This window comes from Haliotis asinina, chromosome 6 (genome assembly GCF_037392515.1).
Source record: "Haliotis asinina isolate JCU_RB_2024 chromosome 6, JCU_Hal_asi_v2, whole genome shotgun sequence".
Taxonomy (NCBI): domain Eukaryota; kingdom Metazoa; phylum Mollusca; class Gastropoda; order Lepetellida; family Haliotidae; genus Haliotis; species Haliotis asinina.
In genome coordinates this window covers 60,869,792-60,888,920 of record NC_090285.1, presented here as the reverse complement: position 1 = coordinate 60,888,920, position 19,129 = coordinate 60,869,792, and the positions used below count along the sequence as shown (strand labels likewise).

At 38.7% G+C, this 19,129-nt stretch overlaps 1 protein-coding gene across 2 annotated transcripts; it reads left to right on the top strand.

The window, feature by feature from the left end:
* The first annotated feature begins 23 nt into the window (after window positions 1-23).
* LOC137288054 (lebercilin-like) lies at window positions 24-18,661 on the top strand. 2 transcript variants are annotated; one of them, XM_067820431.1, is made up of 6 exons: window positions 24-158; window positions 6,749-6,949; window positions 12,405-12,925; window positions 15,442-15,579; window positions 15,974-16,174; window positions 16,797-18,661. In XM_067820431.1, exons 2-6 carry the CDS (start codon window positions 6,859-6,861, stop codon window positions 17,952-17,954), a joined length of 2,109 nt encoding a protein of 702 aa, XP_067676532.1. In that variant the 5' UTR covers window positions 24-158; window positions 6,749-6,858; the 3' UTR covers window positions 17,955-18,661. The 2 variants fall into 2 exon arrangements, with proteins under 2 accessions (XP_067676532.1, XP_067676531.1); XM_067820430.1 differs by having other exon boundaries at window positions 6,749-6,952.
* Window positions 18,662-19,129: the final 468 nt, after the last annotated feature.

Sequence of the window (19,129 nt, the reverse complement as noted above, 5' to 3'; positions counted from 1 at the left end):
TGAGATTGAACGCACAAACCCATGACGTCATATCATACCAGCAAAGTTGTTGCCTTGTTGCTTGGCAGATAAATAACAAAGTGCATACCGGTGAGCACGTTGATAGAGGTTTTCTGTCAACCTTCTCTTATCGGATTCATGAAAGATGTACCTTCTTGGTAAGGCGTGTTTTAGACTAATGGCGACGATCTGAAAGTGGTTTGACAAATGTATGTATGCAGATTTTGTGAAAAGGAACCTCAGTGTCGACTTGCACACAAATCTGAGGAGACACTTGTCAACAACTGCATTATCACTTTTGCCACCTTCATCTTTAATGTAGTATCTGATAGTTCTGCTTGTCTGCACATCTTTACAGGTAGATACTATGGCATGTGTTTGCATTTCGTATGTTGATAGAGCTATGTTGTTAAAAAAATGCATCTGGAATGATCTTCATTCACTGATGATTCAGTCGATCAATTAAAAATGACAGACCAAGATGACCAAATAGATCTATAGTAAGTATAATTTTTAATACACAACTTTTACCTCATTGGTGAGTTTATTCTCAACATTTGAAACTTTGTTTATTGTGGGCTTAACAGCCATGATGATGCGAATTTCATGTATCACCAATTGGTCATACCAAGACTCATACCACAAAGTCAGATCTCCAAACTATTTTTCTTAAAGAACAGTGTAGAAACAGGTAACCGGTCAAACATAAATCTGTGGGAAATGTCAGTGTGAGGCTACTGTTATTGATGTTAATGTGATAAACAGTATGTTGCCATCAGCAATGATGACACAGAAGACGTCTGCAAATCTATACATGTAATTGCCATAATCAACAACATGATCAATGGCTGTACAATATGTATTTTTCAGGTTATTATTCACTAATGATCCTGAGCATTCTTTTTGTAAAAGATCATTAGGTAAACTGTATAGATGTCTTATCTTTCTTTGCCAGCAATAAATATAGAATAGCTTGTGTGATGTTACTATTAATCACTATTGTCCCTGGTGTCTGTACATTTGGTATAGTGGTTTTGGTGAGGGTTTTGTTTTATCAGGCATCAAAGTATGTCAGCTTTGTTTGAGCCTTGGTATACTTTTGGAACATGTCATACATAGATTATATTAAATGACCTTTCATGTAATACTATTTTATCAAACAAGTGAAAGATTTAGCATCAAACTTGCTTTCGCTCATTTGATACAAACTCATTCACTTGTTTGATAAAATAGTATTACTTGAAAGGTTTTGGTGAGGGTTTTGTTTTATCAGTCAGGCATCAAAGTATGTCAGCTTTGTTTGAGCCTTGGTATACTTTTGGAACATGTCATTCAATGATGCTTAGATCCCAATTTATGATTCTAAATACATAGATTATATTAAATGACCTTTCATGTAATACTATTTTATCAAACAAGTGAATGAGTTTGTATCAAATGAGCGAAAGCGAGTTTGATGCTAAATCTTTCACAAGTTTAATAAAAATGGTATTTCACAGAAGCGAGTGTATTATTCTGTTTATTACTAGCCAACACAAATTTATAGAAACTGCAGTGAAATTGCCTACGGTGTGATGACTGTCCCCTTCCAGCAAGTCAAACTTTTTCCAAAAAATCTTCAGGATGCTGAAAATCATTTATTTATATATTCTGTACTGTAACACAATGTCTACAAGTAATGGCTATATTTTCAATATGGTAATATGCAGATTTATGTTTTGTACCAGGAAATTAAATTTAATGGTGAAGAAAAATCAGTGTTTTATGTGTTATTTAATTTGTGCACCATAAGTTTCGCCTGACATCAAATACTCAGATAAAGATTTTTCCATTTTTTAGACTCATTTCTCTTCCACCTGAAGATATAGAATTTGCCTTTAAACCATCTCATATGGTGAGATGTGATGATGACTGTCGTAGATATGTGTTAGGGAATGAAGAATACTTTCCTCAATAAATGTGCTTTGGTTTCTATTCCTTTTTGTTCAGCCAATGGCCATGCATTAGTAACCCAGTTGACTTCACAATGGGGCTTGACAGCTCCTTTCTTGGAAGTTAATGTGCTTATTTGTAAAGTTACCTGGACAGCCTGGGGCACCCTGGTGTTGTGTCATATTGAGTACCAGCAGTAGAACAGGGCCATTGTCAACTCTTGTTCCAAAGATATAGAAGTATCTGAATGACCTACAAAGTTTGGAATTTGTCCTGTTGTAGTGAAATACCAATTGTTAGATTTAGCTTAAAACAAACATGTTACTTAACTGTTGCACTGACATTTAAAACATTAATAGTAACTGAGTCTTTAAGATATTGATACACCAATGCCTTTAAAATACTTATGAACTGTTGCCTTTAAAAGACTGATACACCAGTGTTTACGAATACTGTCTGACCCTCTGACAAATCTGGCAGATTCATCAAAGGTTAGATAGAAGTCTGCAACTAACCAGCCCTGGTGTCTGACTGTATATTTCACTATGACTTTGACTGAAGTCGTCACATGCCCTATTTGTTTGCTGTTTATAAATTTAAGTATAATTTCAGTGCAGGTCATAAGAAATGTTAAATGTGAGATTCTTGAGACTAATGAGAGGCACTGAAATGTGTGTATAATTTTTGTTCTGTGGGTCCTGTGAATTTTCAGTTGGTCAGACAGACTTCTGAAACTTACAGGACCCAATGTCCTGTTACTTTGAAACACCATTCATGAACACTGATACACAAGTGCCTTTCAAAACTGATTCACAACTGACAAATAACTTTGAAATATCTGTACATTGATTCCTTTAAGATGCTTAAAGACACTCCGTTGTACTTGTAGCTGGTAACAGAAAATGGCCTCAAACAAGTTACAGGTAAAAAGGTAAAAATGTATTTAGGTTTTGAAGAGGTCAATTTTATTCTATTCTTTGCATGCCAGAAAACTGACAGTGTTAGCAGTCCCACTGTTAATGTATGTTGACTGAAATTGTTGATGTCTTTGGGTGTTTGACCTGTAGTATTCAATAGACTCAGGTTGTCAGGGGTTAGTCTTAATTAACTCTGGACAATGAACAACACAGAACCTTATCTTGAACTTAAAATGGTATTGATGCCTGCTCTTATGTACTGCTCAGTGAAACATGAATTTCACTTCACACCGCATGGGTTAATCATGAGTTGTGTCAACACGGTACAAGCTGCATGCTTTTGAACAAGACAGATATATCTAAGTATCTACGTATATGTTGTGTGGTATCTTTACCCTGTTTATGCCTACTAGAACAGCAATATGTCTCTACTGTTAAGGAAAAATGTGCTGATGCAATGCATGTTTAAGGTAGTTTCATAAGTGTTTTTGTGTTCTTTGTTACTCTACACCATCTCATGGTTTAAAAATGAAAACAGGTACTCTGGGATTTTCATGGGGTTAAAATCTTCACTCATCATGAAGACTTGAGCTTGATTCACCTCTTGTATTCATGTTTAGCTATAGTTCAGCCATATCAGAGTTGAAATGAGATGTGTGTGTTCAGCTAAATAAGACTTGTACATCACTCAGTTTAGGAGTTTGTGATGCTTTCATAACAGGAAGGAAGTATTGAATGTTTCATGATGTATGATTGCAACTAAAAAAATTACATAATTATACACACTGCCTTACTAACTATGCCCTTCTTTGCTAGTCTTAGATGTATCTATCTGATGTGTGATCACATTTAAAACAATCATAATTTTGAAATTTGGTAGTGTATGTATTTTTACCTTGATTTGTTAATCAAACTAACTGTTTGTGAGGCATTTCATGAAAGTCATTGAATGATAAGTACATATAATGTTGCATGGACATCACTGTCTGTAAAATATTATACCAATGTTTCCATATTGATCTTAATTCTGTTGTGAAGAAGGTGCTGCATGACAACAGATATAGATTTAGCACTCAAACATCACTGTAATTGTTGATCACAGATGCTGTTAACCATAGCATGCATAAAACTGTATCTTCTTTGCTATGAAATAAAAAGCAGCCTCACTTAAACAAAAACATATGTGTGGGTTAATTCCATGTGTCTAAACAGTTTAAATATTGAGATATCATCAAATGGCATTGGGTTTCACATCTGGAAGTATGTGCACTGCAATGATACAATGTGCCTCAACCAGATCTGATCACACATTGTCTTACAGTCACGCATGGCTGCCACTTGTAAATGGAGGATCTGCGTGTATGCAATCATTGATGCTATCTTGTTCAAGTTACAACAAAGCATAATCTGCCTTTGTTACAGTGTTCTTCTCCAGGCAGTGTAGAGTATTAGTGTCTGCTAACCCGAAACTTGCTAAGGTGTGGGATGGAACAGCAGCCCCACAAGCTGATATTTCATTGTTTGAAATTCATTGAGGTCGCAGTGGAACATTTGACATTTTCTACCACAGCATTTCATTCTGTTAATGTACAAAGACTTCACTGCATTGGTGTCATGATCTTCATTTTTCATTATCCCCCTGGCATGTAATGCAGGGGGATATAGTCGACACGTTGTCTCTCTGTCTGTCCGACCGTAATCATTTTCTCTCCGGAGCACAACTCAGAAATTGTTCAATATTTTTAGACCAAACTTGATAGATATAGTAGTCTCAGCCTGTGGTTGTGCCTTTTGCTATTTACAGATTTTTGCCATTTATATATTTTTTTGTTTTTCCATGGAACATTTTGGTGTTAGTTTTATGGTGAGGTGGGCTTCATTTCTGGAGCAGAACTCAAAAACCATTCAATATTTTTCTGCAAAACTTGGCAGATATATCAATCAGAACCTAAAGTGGTGCCTTTTGCTATGTACAGGTTTTTGTGATTTATTATTTTCTCGGTTTCCATGGAAACATGTCGGACACAGTCTCAAAAGTGAGAGGTGTGTTTTGTTTCCGGAGCGGAACTCAAAAGCTGTTAAATATTTTTCTCCAAAACTTGGTACATATATCAGTCAGAAGCTGAAGTGGTGCCTTTTGGTATTTACAAGGTTTTGTGATTTATTATTTTCTCGGTTTTCATGGAAACATTTAGGACATAGTCTCAAAATGGAGGGATGGGCTTCGTTTCCGGAGCAGAACTCCAAAACCATTCAATGTTTTTCTGCAAAACTTGGTAGATATATCAATTGGAACCTATAGTGTTGCCTTTTGCTATTTACAGGTTTTTGTGATTTATTGTTTTCTTGGCTTCCGTGGAAACGTTTCAGACTTAGTCTCAAAAGCGACAGGTGTGTTTCGTTTCTGGAGCTGAACTCAAAAACTGTTCAATATTTTTTTGCAAAACATGGTAGATATATCAGTGAGGACCTGAAGTGGTGCCTTTTGCTATTTACAAGTTTTTGTGATTTATTAGTTTCTGGGTTTCCATGGAAACGCTTTGGACTTAGTCTCAAAATGGAGGGATGGGCTTCGTTTCCGGAGCAGAACTCCAAAACCATTCAATGTTTTTCTGCTAAACTTGGTAGATATATCAATCAAAACCTATAGTGTTGCCTTTTGCTATGTACGGGATCTTGTGATGTATGATTTTCTCGGTTTCCATGGAAACGTTTTGGACCAAGTCTGAAAAGTGAGAGGTGTGTTTCATTTCCAGAGCAGAACGCCAAAACTTCTTAATATCTGTTAGTAAGACTTTCTAGATATGTGTGGCAGACCCGAAAGTGGTGCCTTTTGGTTTTTAAGGTTTTAGTGATGTATTATTTTCTTGGTTTCCATGGAAACCATCTCAGAATGGAGGTGGTTTCCATGGAAACCATCTCAGAATGGAGGGGTGGGCTTCGTTCCCAGAGCACAACTCGAAAACCATTTCATATCTTTCAACAGATCTTGGCAGATGTATGAGACAGATCTTGAAATTGTGACTTTGCTGGTTACAGATATATGGCAATTATAATTTTCATGAATTCCATGGAAACAATTCAAACTTAGTCTAAAAAAACAGTGAGTAACTCTCAGATTATTTGTCCTTTCAAACACGTTGGGGCGGGGGCGGATATGTCATCTTCTGATGACTCTTGTTTCATCTGTTGTATATGGTGTTTAGAAGAGAGGAAATCTCTTCACTAAATATTAGTGAAACTGTTTTCATAATTCCAGTTAACACTCCTTTTTCAGGAGGACCAAATTAAATTCCTTGACAGTGTTGAATTGTAGTTGTATATTCTGGATGTTATATAGTAAAATCAAGTCTTTGCAATGTGAGTGGGTATGGTTTTTTGCCACTTTTAGCAATATTTAAGCAATATCATGACGGGGAACACCAGAAATAGGCATCTCACATTGTACCCATGTGGGGAATTGAAGCCAGGTCTTCAGCCAGAAGCCTATGTGATGCATATATAGAATACACAAGCATGAGTCAATTTTTCATTTGTTGTTTCTTTAAGAATTTCGTCCATTAATCAATTCGTAGCTCCTAACTGACCAAAACCGTAAGTTTATTTAACCTGCACTCAGGAACCTGTCTCTCAAGCATAGTGCAATGTTTCATAGTTTGGGGTGTTGCCCTCTGAAGTTATTCACCTGCATTAAGGGAGAAAATATGAACTTATGAAATAGAAATACTGTATTGGAATACGCATTATATCATTACATTCAGATCTGTTGTTCACACTATAATCACAGTACAAATCATTGGATTATTTATGGGTCACCGACATTTTGCTGTAACATAGCATTAAACAGTAAATAAGCAAACATTTTAATAAGTCTCTAAAGCATTATATTTTTCTTGTAGTGCAAGTCTGATAGTGGTTGTGTGGCATCACACTCAGCTTGAGATAGTGGCCATCCAATGGGAGACAGGTGACAGTAAAGGGAGGCAACCAGGCAACACCAGCACCAGCTATGTCAAAGGACGACTATGATGATTACAGTGATGACTTCATCAGTGATGATGAGGACTTTAAGAGCAAGTCCAGGAACCAAGGGAAGCAAGGTGGTAAGTATCTTGACATCTTTAACCTATGCTGTCCTTTAACTTTCACTCGAACAGGTACTGACTTTAGTACGTAAAACCACACCAGTGATACATTGTGAGAGGATTAATAGCATTTGAATGTAAGGGATAGGTGCATGACCCTTTGGGAGGGGAATCAGAGATTTTTTATTCTCTATCATACTGAAAATTATTACTGTCCTTTAATGTAGACATATTTTGGGAGAAACCTTCACTCGCATGACCTTTTATCATCCTTAAGATATATTTGTCAAATTCTGATTGATTAATAGCAAAAGCATACAAAACCATGTAAGCAGATTTGCCAGGGTTTACAAACTGTAAACCCTGTCAAATCTGTCATGTTACACACTACACAGGCTGGACAAATGACCTTGACCTTAGATTGTGGCTGCCAAACAATTGACTGCTGCAAAATTTTAGACTTGACATATTCAATTATGAGTTTAAACAGAGTAATAAAATGTTTGCCATAATATCTTATTTGTTTGTGTCAATAAGTGTATAAAAAAGGGTAAAATGTTTCTGTATTTCACCTGTTAAACATTTAAACATCAAATTTGATTATTTTTATCAAAATTAACCCATCCCGAGTTATCTCCCTTTATAACTGTTCAGGAAATATGGTGAAACATTTTGCATCTCATTCAGCCAAATGTTGAATGTTGTTGTTTAAAGATAAGCTAAATTACAAGATCTTAAAGGTAATAAATTCATCACGTGCTGTTCTGAAAGGGTGTATGGGATTGTAAGACCCTTGTCACAAAAATTCCATATTTCCTTTGACTGCACCTCAGGAAATATGGAATTTATGAGGGTTTTACAGTCCTGCACACCCTTTCAAAACACTGTGGAACAAATGGTATATTTAGTGATTTGAGAATCGTAAATGTCACTTTGTGCTCTAAATGACAGTATCAGTCACAAGCTAAATCACCTCACACATAAAGAGAATAGCATGATCTCCATTCCATCATGACTAGCACTGATTAATGTTTGAAATCAGAACACTGAATAAAACAAGTTTGCAATGTTTCAGTAACTTTGTTTTAGATACTGAAATGCTTTTCTTTCTGATGAATGGAAACAGTGTTGTTAGTTACATAGATTACAAAATTGAAACCATTTTCATAACATTAATGCAATTGAAAAAACAACCCACCCCTACAGCATGTTACTGAATTTGACTCAGGCATGACCAAAGATGTCTGTTAATTGTCATTGTCATCTGCATCACCGAACTCGATAACTTCTGTCTACAGAAGGATTTATTGATCACCACACTGCTGTTTACAATTTTGAATTGCATAGACATGTAGGGTATTATATTTTAACTGGGACACATTTTCTGTAGATGGGAAGGGGTTTATAAGTTAGGATTAGCGACTGCACAAAACCTTTGAAGTATGTAGTCCACAAAAATATTATCTGTCAATGTATTTTTTTTTATTGTGCTGTTTATGCTCTCTCTCTCTCTCTCTCTCTCTCCCCCCCCCCCCCCCCCCCCCTCAAATTTAAAGATATTTTATGTTATATTTTTGCAACTTAGGATTTGATGCATGTTGTTTTCTTTTGATTTAGTAGAAACATTCAGCTAGATAAATGCTGAGTCATCTCAGTATTCGTCTCTCGGGAAATACAGGATTTTATCAGTCCCTCGTATTGCTCGGGGTATACAACCTTACCTTAATAAAACTGATTTCCCTTGACACGATGTGATGGTTTATCATATTGGTCGTCATTAAACCATTCTGAAATTAGATCAAAGCCATCTCCAAACACCTTGTAGAAAATACTGAGATGAAAATCGCTGATGTCCTATTCTGACAACAGTAGGTTCAGCAAGTGTAAATCACTGTAATGTATTAATATGTAAGTGCATTAGACCATGTTATTTGCATTCCTTTATTGTTAAGGTTGATATTGGTCAATAACCAACCAATCGAGTATCCCTTGAAATCATGCATGAATAAGTGATAAGTTTTCCAATATTTGGACACACTCCTAGAGTTTGTCAAGACTGAGTGAAGCGCAGAAGAAGTCATATTTCTGCATTCTTGACACTTCCAACATTTTATGACTCAGAAAAGAACAAACATTCAATTTGTGTTTATCTTTAGAGCAGTGTATTAATGTAAGTGAATTTTGTGGCCAATATTGATGTTGGATTTCCATCTTTTAATAATGATTATGGTTTATCAACGGATTAATTCATTAAATTGCAAAGAATCGTTTCATATTAAATCAAGTGCAAGTCTGTAGGCTTCTTTTGTTTACAAGAGATGCATAACAGTGTAAATTCAGGCATCATTACTGTTATCTGGAGAGCAGGCCCCTGTTTGCCAGCTGTGTGTAACTCCTGCTGGCTGTGCCAGAACTGTACACCCCATGTGCAGTCATTATCAGACTACAGTGAATGGGTTGTCATGATCACTATCAGTTAACAGTTCTATAAATGTTTCAAGTAGCATTCCAGTGATTAATGAAACCTTGAAAATCTACAGTACGAGGGGAATGAAAGTCTTGCGGCCTTTAAGATTATGCAATTTTGATTGAAGTTGGCTAATGAGTAATGATGCTGAAGGTCATCTTTTAACCTGTGATAATAGTATTTACTAACTGAAGTCTGTGCCACCATACAGGGTTCAAGATGTCAAGATCTGGCTCAGCCAGTCACTCTTCTCTAAAACTACCGGATTTAAGGAGAGACTCTGATGCATTCTGGACATCTGGTCGTGGCTTGACTCATGACCTGATACCCATGCAGGTCATCTCAACCCCTGCACCAGAAACTCCCATTCTGTCTGACAATGACAGTCAGGCCAGTTCACTGGATGATCATCCCAAATCTAAAGCTCTGGTTCCATCAGTTCATCAAAGTTCTTCAAGAGCTCAGTCTGCTTGTCACTCTATACGTCTGCAGAGTGCTCATACTCGTCGTATAAGTTTGTCGCGGGGTGTGACCCATACCCGCACCCCAGCTTCCCACCTGATGGCTGAGCTGACTGAGGAGACTGTCTCCTTAGGGGAGAAGGAGACACATGCTGTGCCCAGGGCAGTGAAGAAAGCACCTGCCCCTGCCAGAACAGGATGGAACAGAGTGGCGAACAGACTTCGCCCTCGGCAGTGTAATTTGAATTTGATGTCCATGTGTGCTTACCTTGGTGCACATTTCACATGAGGATTAATGTGCACTCACTCTGTTTGCAGTGTCAATGATAACCAAGAATATTACACATAAGGGTAGAAAGATCTTGTGTGATAAATGCATACAGAGGATACTAAATGACCTTCTGAGTGATACTATTTTTATTAAACTTGTGGAAGATTTAGTATCAAATGAGGGAAAGCGAGTTCAAATATAAATGGTATTTCATGGAAGTGAGTTTAGTACTCTTTATTACCCTTCAACATAATTTGATAGAAACTGCCTACAGTGTGGTTGTTCTCAGCTTTCCGTGAGTCACACAAGGTCTAATACCATTGTGACAGAGGTATTGGAATTATGACACCATAACTGCAGACCATTATGACATCATGAGTCTAGCGATATGACACTAGAGTAATATTGTTGTAAAAGTACTACAAAGCAGTGTCTTCCAAAGGCGAGTGATCAAATATTTACGCATGGTTTAGCATTTCTCAATGCTGATTGGTCAAATGAGGCTTAATAGTCAGGTAATATCTGATGCTCATGATAGTAATTTGTGATTTCATCCATTTTTATAAATTTGTAAGATTACAAAATATGAACAGTAGTTTGACTTATAGAAGGTTACTCTTTAGGATTTTCACTATATGTGGTTTTGCTTCTTTCTGGTTAGACTGTTGAACATCCGGTGAAGAATTGGTGGTCAGTAACCCATGCTTGTCTTAAGAGGCGACTAACAGGATCAGGTGGTCAAGCTTGGTTGCCAAATTATGTCATCATATCTCAGTTGCAAAGATTGATGTGCATGATGCTGATCACCGGATTGTCAGGTCCAGACTCACTAATTTAACAGATCGTCTCCACATGACTGGAATACTGCTGGGTGTGTTGTTAAATAAAAAGCAAACAAACAAGCAAATCTTTCTGATTAATGTATGGAGTAGCTGTCCTTCCTCTCCTTCATATATTGTCTGTAATTCCTCTTATCTAATTAGTTATTTTGAATATGCTGTGCAGGAGTGTGGACTGATTGAATCTGTTGACAGCATATTGGGACACCCAAGTTGTTGTGTGCCACCTTCACTGCAAGCTTATTATGTGTGAAGATTATTGAAATGCACAGCACTCCAGTTGAATGATTTGACTACTCAGAATTTATTTTTAATCCTCAGAATTTGGCAAATAGATGCTCAATGTTTGTGCAGGGAAAGCAGACCAAGTTTCCCATCACTCACTCATCTTCAAAGTTCTTCTTGCCACTGACCAGATTTTTTTTTTTTTTTTTTTTTTTCTTTTCAGTTGTTATATTGTCAATCCTATGGTTGTGTAACTGATGAAAGTTGCAAATGATGTAATAAATCAATTGATGGGGAAAATAACAGTTGTTACATTGAGGGTTATGAGCAAACGGTCTATTCCATGTCTAAAACTTGTATTGAATAGAAAAAGAAAATACAAAACACCAAGAGTCTACATGATATCAGTGAGGCCTGCCGATGCAGCAGTTTTTCAGTCTGAAGATCCATTCTCCTTAGGGTTAGATGAGTATAGTCATGACTGAAGCAATAACACATACTGGTCATTACCACTGTTTTGATAATGCCATGAAAACTGCAGCATGAGTTTCTACTTCTACATTCCTAGTGGTTAAGTTGTTCACTCCGCATCCCAAGACTTGGGTTTGATTCTTCATGTGGGAACAATGTGTAGGATCGTTTTGGGTGTCTTTCACTGTTATAGCTCTAGAATATTGCTGAAAGTGGGCTAAAGCCATCCTCAGACATTCACTTGTTTCACGTGTTAAGGACAGTTATCATTTCAGGTAACCACTAGGCTACCCTACTACCCCTTCTTTTCCAAGACAAGTGTGTTACGTGGGTGCATATGATAGAAAGAAAAGTCCTGTCTGACTGATATTTTATCTTAGATGAACTGGTGTGTGAGCAACATGTGCTGGTTATATAGAGTGTTCTCCAAGACAGTAATGTCAGCTGTTCGTAATATTGTTATTATGTATTATGATTAAATATTTGGGACATTTAATGTGTATGTCATGGTTACTGAATCATTGCTGATTGTTGATAGTATTAAAGCTAGTTCCTGTTCATTAAACTGTTTTTCAACCTATTTTTAAGTGCTTACTTCCTTAAGTTTTGTTAAGCTATAATTCCTGTGAATTCTTCTGTTAATTATTTGTATCCTTCATGACATAAGAAATTGTTACTGAGACAATGAAATACACAATATGGAGATGCATATTTCTAATGAAATTTTTCATTTTAGCTGTATATGGAAAGAACAAGGCCAACTCGAAATCAAGAGGTCGTGGCAGAGGTCGTGGAGGAGGACCACCACAGAAGCAGTCGCCAAGGTTGGATTATGTTACTCAACGCATGCTTTCTGCAGGTCGCATCAAGATCAATGAGCTCCGAAACCAAGTGGAAGACCAGAACACAGTGATCCGAGAATTGCGTGAAGAAAACAAGTTGTTAAAGAAGACACAACACCGTCATGAGAAGGCTTTGACAAAGTACGAGGATCAGGAGGGTGACCTTCCAAAGCTCATACTCCAGCACAACAATGAGACAAGGACACTCAAGGATCAGCTTAGAACGATGAAGGAAAAGTATGAGAAAACTGATCGCTACCTCCGAGATGCAGAGGATGACCTTGACAGAGCAAATGTCAAGTTAAAGAAGTACAAGAGTTATGCAGAGAACAAGGGGCTACCAGAACGAGATGAACTCAACCGCAAGTTGTCCAAGGCAGAATTGGACCTTGAGGAGAAGGACAAAAAGATTAAGGTCAGTGTCAGGTTGAAGGTCACCTGAAAGGACTGGTTGCTTTCACTCCCAGATGTACTACCATTGTATCAGTCACTGAAAAAGCATGTCAAGTTCAGAGTTAAAGGGAATCTGGAATCCTTGATTCTTTCTCAAAAGAGATCCTTTTCGGGGTACTTAAAAGCATTAAAATGTCCATTTTAAATTCTCATGACATTATAACAATGTTCTTCAATAAAATATTTACAAAACAAAAGCTATGTGGTACCCCTACAGGGCCCCTGGTCCCTGACAGCCAAGAGCAGGCAATTCTAAGCTGAACCTCGTACCTCACTTTTCATGCTGTTGTGTCAGAGTCAAGACGTTTGCATGGTTCTGTGATATCTTCCTTACTGACTCAATATTAGTGACAATGAAGCTAATACTGTATGTATGGTACTTTTCTTTATAGTTATAGTTATGTATCATTATAGTTGTTTTGTAGAGTAGGCATTCTATTATGGCACAGTAGATGGTACTTCCATCTTTCTTTTGTCATGCCTTATGTCTTATTTTTTCAGTAAATATGTGAGTCATGTTTGTTGGATGATTAGCTCTAGTACGCATGCCTGTGTTACGCATAGCTGATTCGTTCAGTATTTGCACTTATTATTGTGTATGCAGGTAGTCTAGTGTTATACTTGGTTTTCGCTAGTCTGTGTAGTGTTTATTATATATCAATATCGCCTGTTTGTCTTTTTAAACATGATATTGGTGCGTTTTTTGCGCAGTTCCGGCTATTTGTAAATGGCCTGGCTCTGTTTTGCAGTTTAAAAACTGTGTCACATGCAATGTGGTCGTGTCGCCACAGAATCCGCATTTTGTCTACCTCAGATGCATCACAGAAGAGGCTCATGGTGTTTCAGTATCTGCTGTGGTGCGACCGGTTCAACGTTCAGATAATGCCTGTCTATCTCTAGGGGGTGGAGCCCGTTAATGCATATGTGTTCTCAAGACAAACACTGTCCCCACACAAGTGAATGCTTGATTGGGAGGTATTCAGGGTTTTCTCTCAGTTGTTGGGGTCGTTCAAGGTGGATCTGTGATGAATCAGATACCAGATAGGCACCTAGATACCAGATCTGGGAGTCATCATCTCTCGACGCCTTCCAGCGCAATTGGATGGACAGGGTTCTATGGGCGTTCCCATTCATACTGCTGATTCCCAAGGTCCTCTTGCAGCTAACAACCCAACCAGCGTGACTTCTTGTGTTGCTTGCACCTCTTTGGTGTGCTCAACACTGGTTTCTGGTAATTCTCAGGTTTCTTGCTCAGCTTCCTGTTCTGACTGTACAGGGAATTAGTCGCCATGGGACCTGCCAGTTGTTCTTGACTGGATGTCCAGTCCCCATTTTTATGACCTGTCATCCCTTTCTCTACAGCAGTTAGGAAGATTTTCTCGTGGCTGTAATATCTGGCAAGAGGGTTGGTGACATCTATGCAATGTAGTCTGGTTCTGAACTCACTGTTTTTCATAAAGACATGGATAGTATTTGTTTACCAGACTCGTACCGTCCTCTTTTCACAAAATGGCACCTATTGATCATCCTGCTTTCCTTCAGCCTCCATTGTCCATTACCTCTCTTCAACGTGCTCATGTCTGATATTTCTGTAAGATCCTGAGGGCATTTATCAAACCAATGGTGGTGGTAAGGCTGACCTTCCAGGGAACAAGCAGATGGCGAAGTGGCTTGTCTCTGCCATTTGTATGGGATGTGTACAGCATGAATTAACTCAGAAGGTTAACCCAGAAGGTTTGAAAGCTCACTCAGTTAGGGCTGTAGCCCTTATAATGTTCCCTTTCTATTGACCATCAGTACGCATAGCCTGCTGGGATTATAGTGGCGTTAAGTGACATGTCAGTTTCGACCCACACCCAAATTCATTGGCTGGGTGCAAGTTTTTTTATGTGCTCTCAAGCTATCAGGCTTTTAAGCTTGGCAGCTTCTGTCCTTCCCCCAAGCCATGCCCCTGCCTGATTGACAGCGGCAGTCAGGTGACAGTGGAAGTGTGTTTTTCACTTTCTCAGTCGATTGGGAAATTCCGCTTCATGTGGGTATTGTATGCCAGACAGAATACCGCTCCCGACTTTAGAATACAGAATACCGCTCCGAGTCTGTCATATGCTTATAAGTACTCAAAGGAAGATCTCTTTTGAAAAAGAAGCGAATAAACCTGTAGAGGTTTCTGATTCTTTGAAAAGAGTCATCCTTGGGTTAGGACCGCCTACCTTCCCTCATTCTGTCTGCATTTGTTCTGCCTGAAAAGTGAGGTACGAGGTTCACGCTTAGAGTTTCCTGCTCTTGGATGTTGGGGCCCAGTGGCCCTGTGTGGGTGGTCTCACAAGACAAAATGTTGAAATATAGTATGTCCTGATAGCTTCACCCTTTGTTTTTTCTTCAGTTGTGGTACTGTAAAACCTCTCGATGTAGTGCATTTTTTAATCAGTGCGTGGCAGTGGGTGCTATCTATAATGTGTGTTTTATTATCTCATTCAGGAACTGCAGCGACATATTGAACACCTGAGCAAGAATCACCGGCATGAACTAGGGGTGGAGATAGCCCGACACCGTGAGACCAAGAGACAGCTGGACCAATACCTGGGAGAAAAGGACAACCTGGAGACAAAACTGAAAGTAGGGGCATGATAGGACATTATAGAGCCAGGCCCATTGATATGGCGCCTCATAGACATAGGGCAAGGCTCAAGGAAGGGAATACTGAAGGAAATATTTATACAACATCTGAATGTTGCACCATTCTTCAGTATTTTCATAACAAAATGTATAGACACACAGTATTGTACTGCAAGATAAGAATGGTATGTGTGCTTATAACAGCATTTCAGCATGTGTTGAATGAAAGTCCAGAGTGATCCAGACATTACCACTGTGGTAAGACCAATCATAAAGGGTATGATGGTGACAAACCTAGACACATAATGAAACCAATAGTAGAACCCTTTTGTGGTATTCTGAGGTATATTGGTGGTAAATTGAGTGCTCACTGATTGACTGCTATTTGTTACAGGAGAAGGAGAAGGAACTGGAGATCAAGAACATATACAGTAACCGTGTGATGCGTGCTCCCCACAAGCTGCCTGCCTCCTACGGGGGCACACCCCTAGACACCCCTCCTCCGCCACGCAGGAGAGTGCCCTCTGTCGGAGAGATGAGTGCTAGGGAGAAGGCTCGAATGTTTGAAATGAAGCGGAGGGAAGAGGCAAAGAAGGTGGGTCTGGTACAGTATATTATTTTACCAAGCAATTTTAATATTACTCTCCTAGACTGTGTTAGGTTTTGTGGTGTAGCGCAATAATTGCTTTGTGAAATGAATCCCATGCTTCACAATGAGATAAGCATGCTGTGGTTTAAATGTAGCTTCCTGTTGCCTGGTGATATGATGAAGTATGGAAATGAAGATGCACTGTTTTCAAATGATGAATCTATGATATATAATCTACATGTACCATAGTTCTACATCGAGGACACAGTGTGTTTACCTCATGTCTACCATGCCTTATTCATGATAAGTGTTCAGGCAATTTTGGTAATTAGTAGTCAACTCAGCTGGATGTTCTTCAGTATTACAGTAAAATAAACAGTCATATTGCTTTTTCATTGAATGTCTCACAAGATATGTTGATTTGAAACCTTGCTTGTATCAGAAGAGTTAATAACTGAGGGAAACTTTCAGTTTAGATATAATAAGTCACCAGCTAGAGACTTTACGTTACACCTTTATAAATTGCCATTGAACATATTAAAATTCAGCCTTTAGGTCATCATCATTTCTGTAATGTGAAGAAAGTCTTCTGTAAAATTATTTCACAATGACATTGATGGTGTTTCAGAACAAACCTAAACCTAAGCCGAAACAGGATGTCTTTGAAAACCGCTGGAACAAGGAAGCTGAGGAAAGGGATAGACTGGCAATGGAGGAGAAGGAGAGGCGAGACTTGGAGAACAAGTACCTGCAGGCTAGGGAGGAAGAAGAGAGGAGGAGAGAGCGGCAGAGAGAGTTGGAGATGCAGCGTGAACAGGAACGACAGTTCGAACAAGAACAGGAGGACCTACGGAGAGAACGTCAACGCATGAAGAGAGAGTCAGAAGAACTTGAGAGACGTGAGGTCAACAGGCAAAGAGAACAGCGTGAAAGGGAGGAGAGAGAGAGGAAGGAACAGGAGGAACGAGACCGCCGCGAAAGAGATGAAAGGGACAGAATCGAGAGAGAAAATAGATTGAGACAAGAGCTTAAAGAGAGAGAAGAAGAAATGGAACGCCAGGCCCAAGCAGAGCGTGAGAGACTGGACAATGACCCTCGTGTGTTGGAGGAACGTAGGAAAAAGGAACTGCTTCTAGCCAGGTTGAAGGCTATAGATGATGGGTCAAAGGAAAATGTGAGCCCAGTTAATAACTCTCCCTATGGGGATGACAGCTCAACTCCAATAAGTAGGAAGAGTTACTCGTTTTCCAAGCCTACTGAGAATTTACATAATGGTAAGCCAGCATATGAGGAAGTGAGCGTTCCGTACTTAGACCGGAGGAAACAGCAGCGGGCCCAAGAGGAGGATGCAGCTGGGTATAACCCATCATTTGCCAGGAGGTCAAGTGGCACCTCCAGCAAGAAGTTGGGCATCAACGAATCTCCCTCCAGGAAACCCAACAAAAAGTCTGCCCTAATGGATGAACTGTTTGGAACTCAGAGTGGAACCAATAAGAAAGATGATGATCTGTTCCAAACCATAGACTCAAGAAAACAGACTACAAAGCGTTCGTCTGGTTTCCCTTGGGATGAAGAAAGTAAACATTCGGCTACTGCATCCCGGCCACGGGAGAACTCTAGCACATTGTTTGGAGGTGGTGCTGCTCTTGTAGAGGATGATGGACCCTCCGATAAATCCAAACTGTTACCACGGCGACAGAGACACCAGACCAGCACATTTAGTTCGAAGCCCGCAGTGAGCGCAGTTGACACATTTGAGGATGATATAGAGGAAGTCATGTTGTAGACAGGTTGTGTGCAGTACCCAGCCTACAGTGCCTCATCCTGTCTCCTTCATCTCAACATCGATATCATCATGCTACTTCAGAGATACTATTTTAATACAAGCATCTATGGCAATCACCTTCAGTTTTCAACCTTCATCAGTCACCACTTTTACTCCTGTGCTAGTTGATCTGTTGTCAATGTGTGCAGGTCATCCCTGGAACATCACACTTCATGGACTCTTTCCTAGAATGTCTTGTGAAGAATTATCTGTTTTATTCTGAGTGTGGAATGGACGGTTCAATCAGTGCTTCTCTTCCAGCTGATGAAACCCAGGTTTACAATGTCATACAATCATACTTTGTTGTGTTGATTGTGTAAGATGGGTAAACACACAACACATGTCTGGTGGTGTTATCTCAAGACTGAAGGATGAACTTACAAATGTTATGGTCACTAATTTGATATATAAGTATTTTTGAACCATACAATATATTTAAAAGCATGGAGACTGGTACAAATAATCAGTTTTTAGATTGTTGAAACTAATTTACATGCTTGAACTATTCTCTCTCTACAACTGGGAAACTTTAAATACTCCACATCAGAGACTCTTTCAGAGTTGGAGGTACTGCTGTGGTTCTGTGGTCTTTGTATTCCTCATAATGACAACATTTGCCAAAGATTTCAGGTGGTTGTAAGTATGACTAACAGTTTTACATCCATATTTTCAGTTTCTTATTTCAGAAGTATATTCAAATTGTTATAGAAATGTTAGATTTGAGATCCTGTAGTCCTATTCTCACTCTTATACTTCAATACAGTTGTCTGATCATAGTTTTATCTAGACTGTGGTGTTTACCACATATTCCAAAGTAACTGTTGGCAAAAATGAAATTTACAAAAAAGTAAACATTATGCAATAAATTTCATTTTTAATGATACAAGTTTTCATAGAATGTCCCATTATGACATTCCTTCATTTTCTGAAAAAAGACTTCAGAACAAAGTCCATGGGTACTTAGGTTTAAATTTTAGATAAATCCGTGTAAGTGGTCACAGTTAAAGGGTTTTTCTTGAGGAACAGACTGCTCAGTAGATTCGTATTCCTGTGGAGAATGTGAAGGATGCTGTGATAATATGGTGAAGGAGGACAATGACTAGAGCTGTGATATATGTGCCTTCAAGGCTAACTAT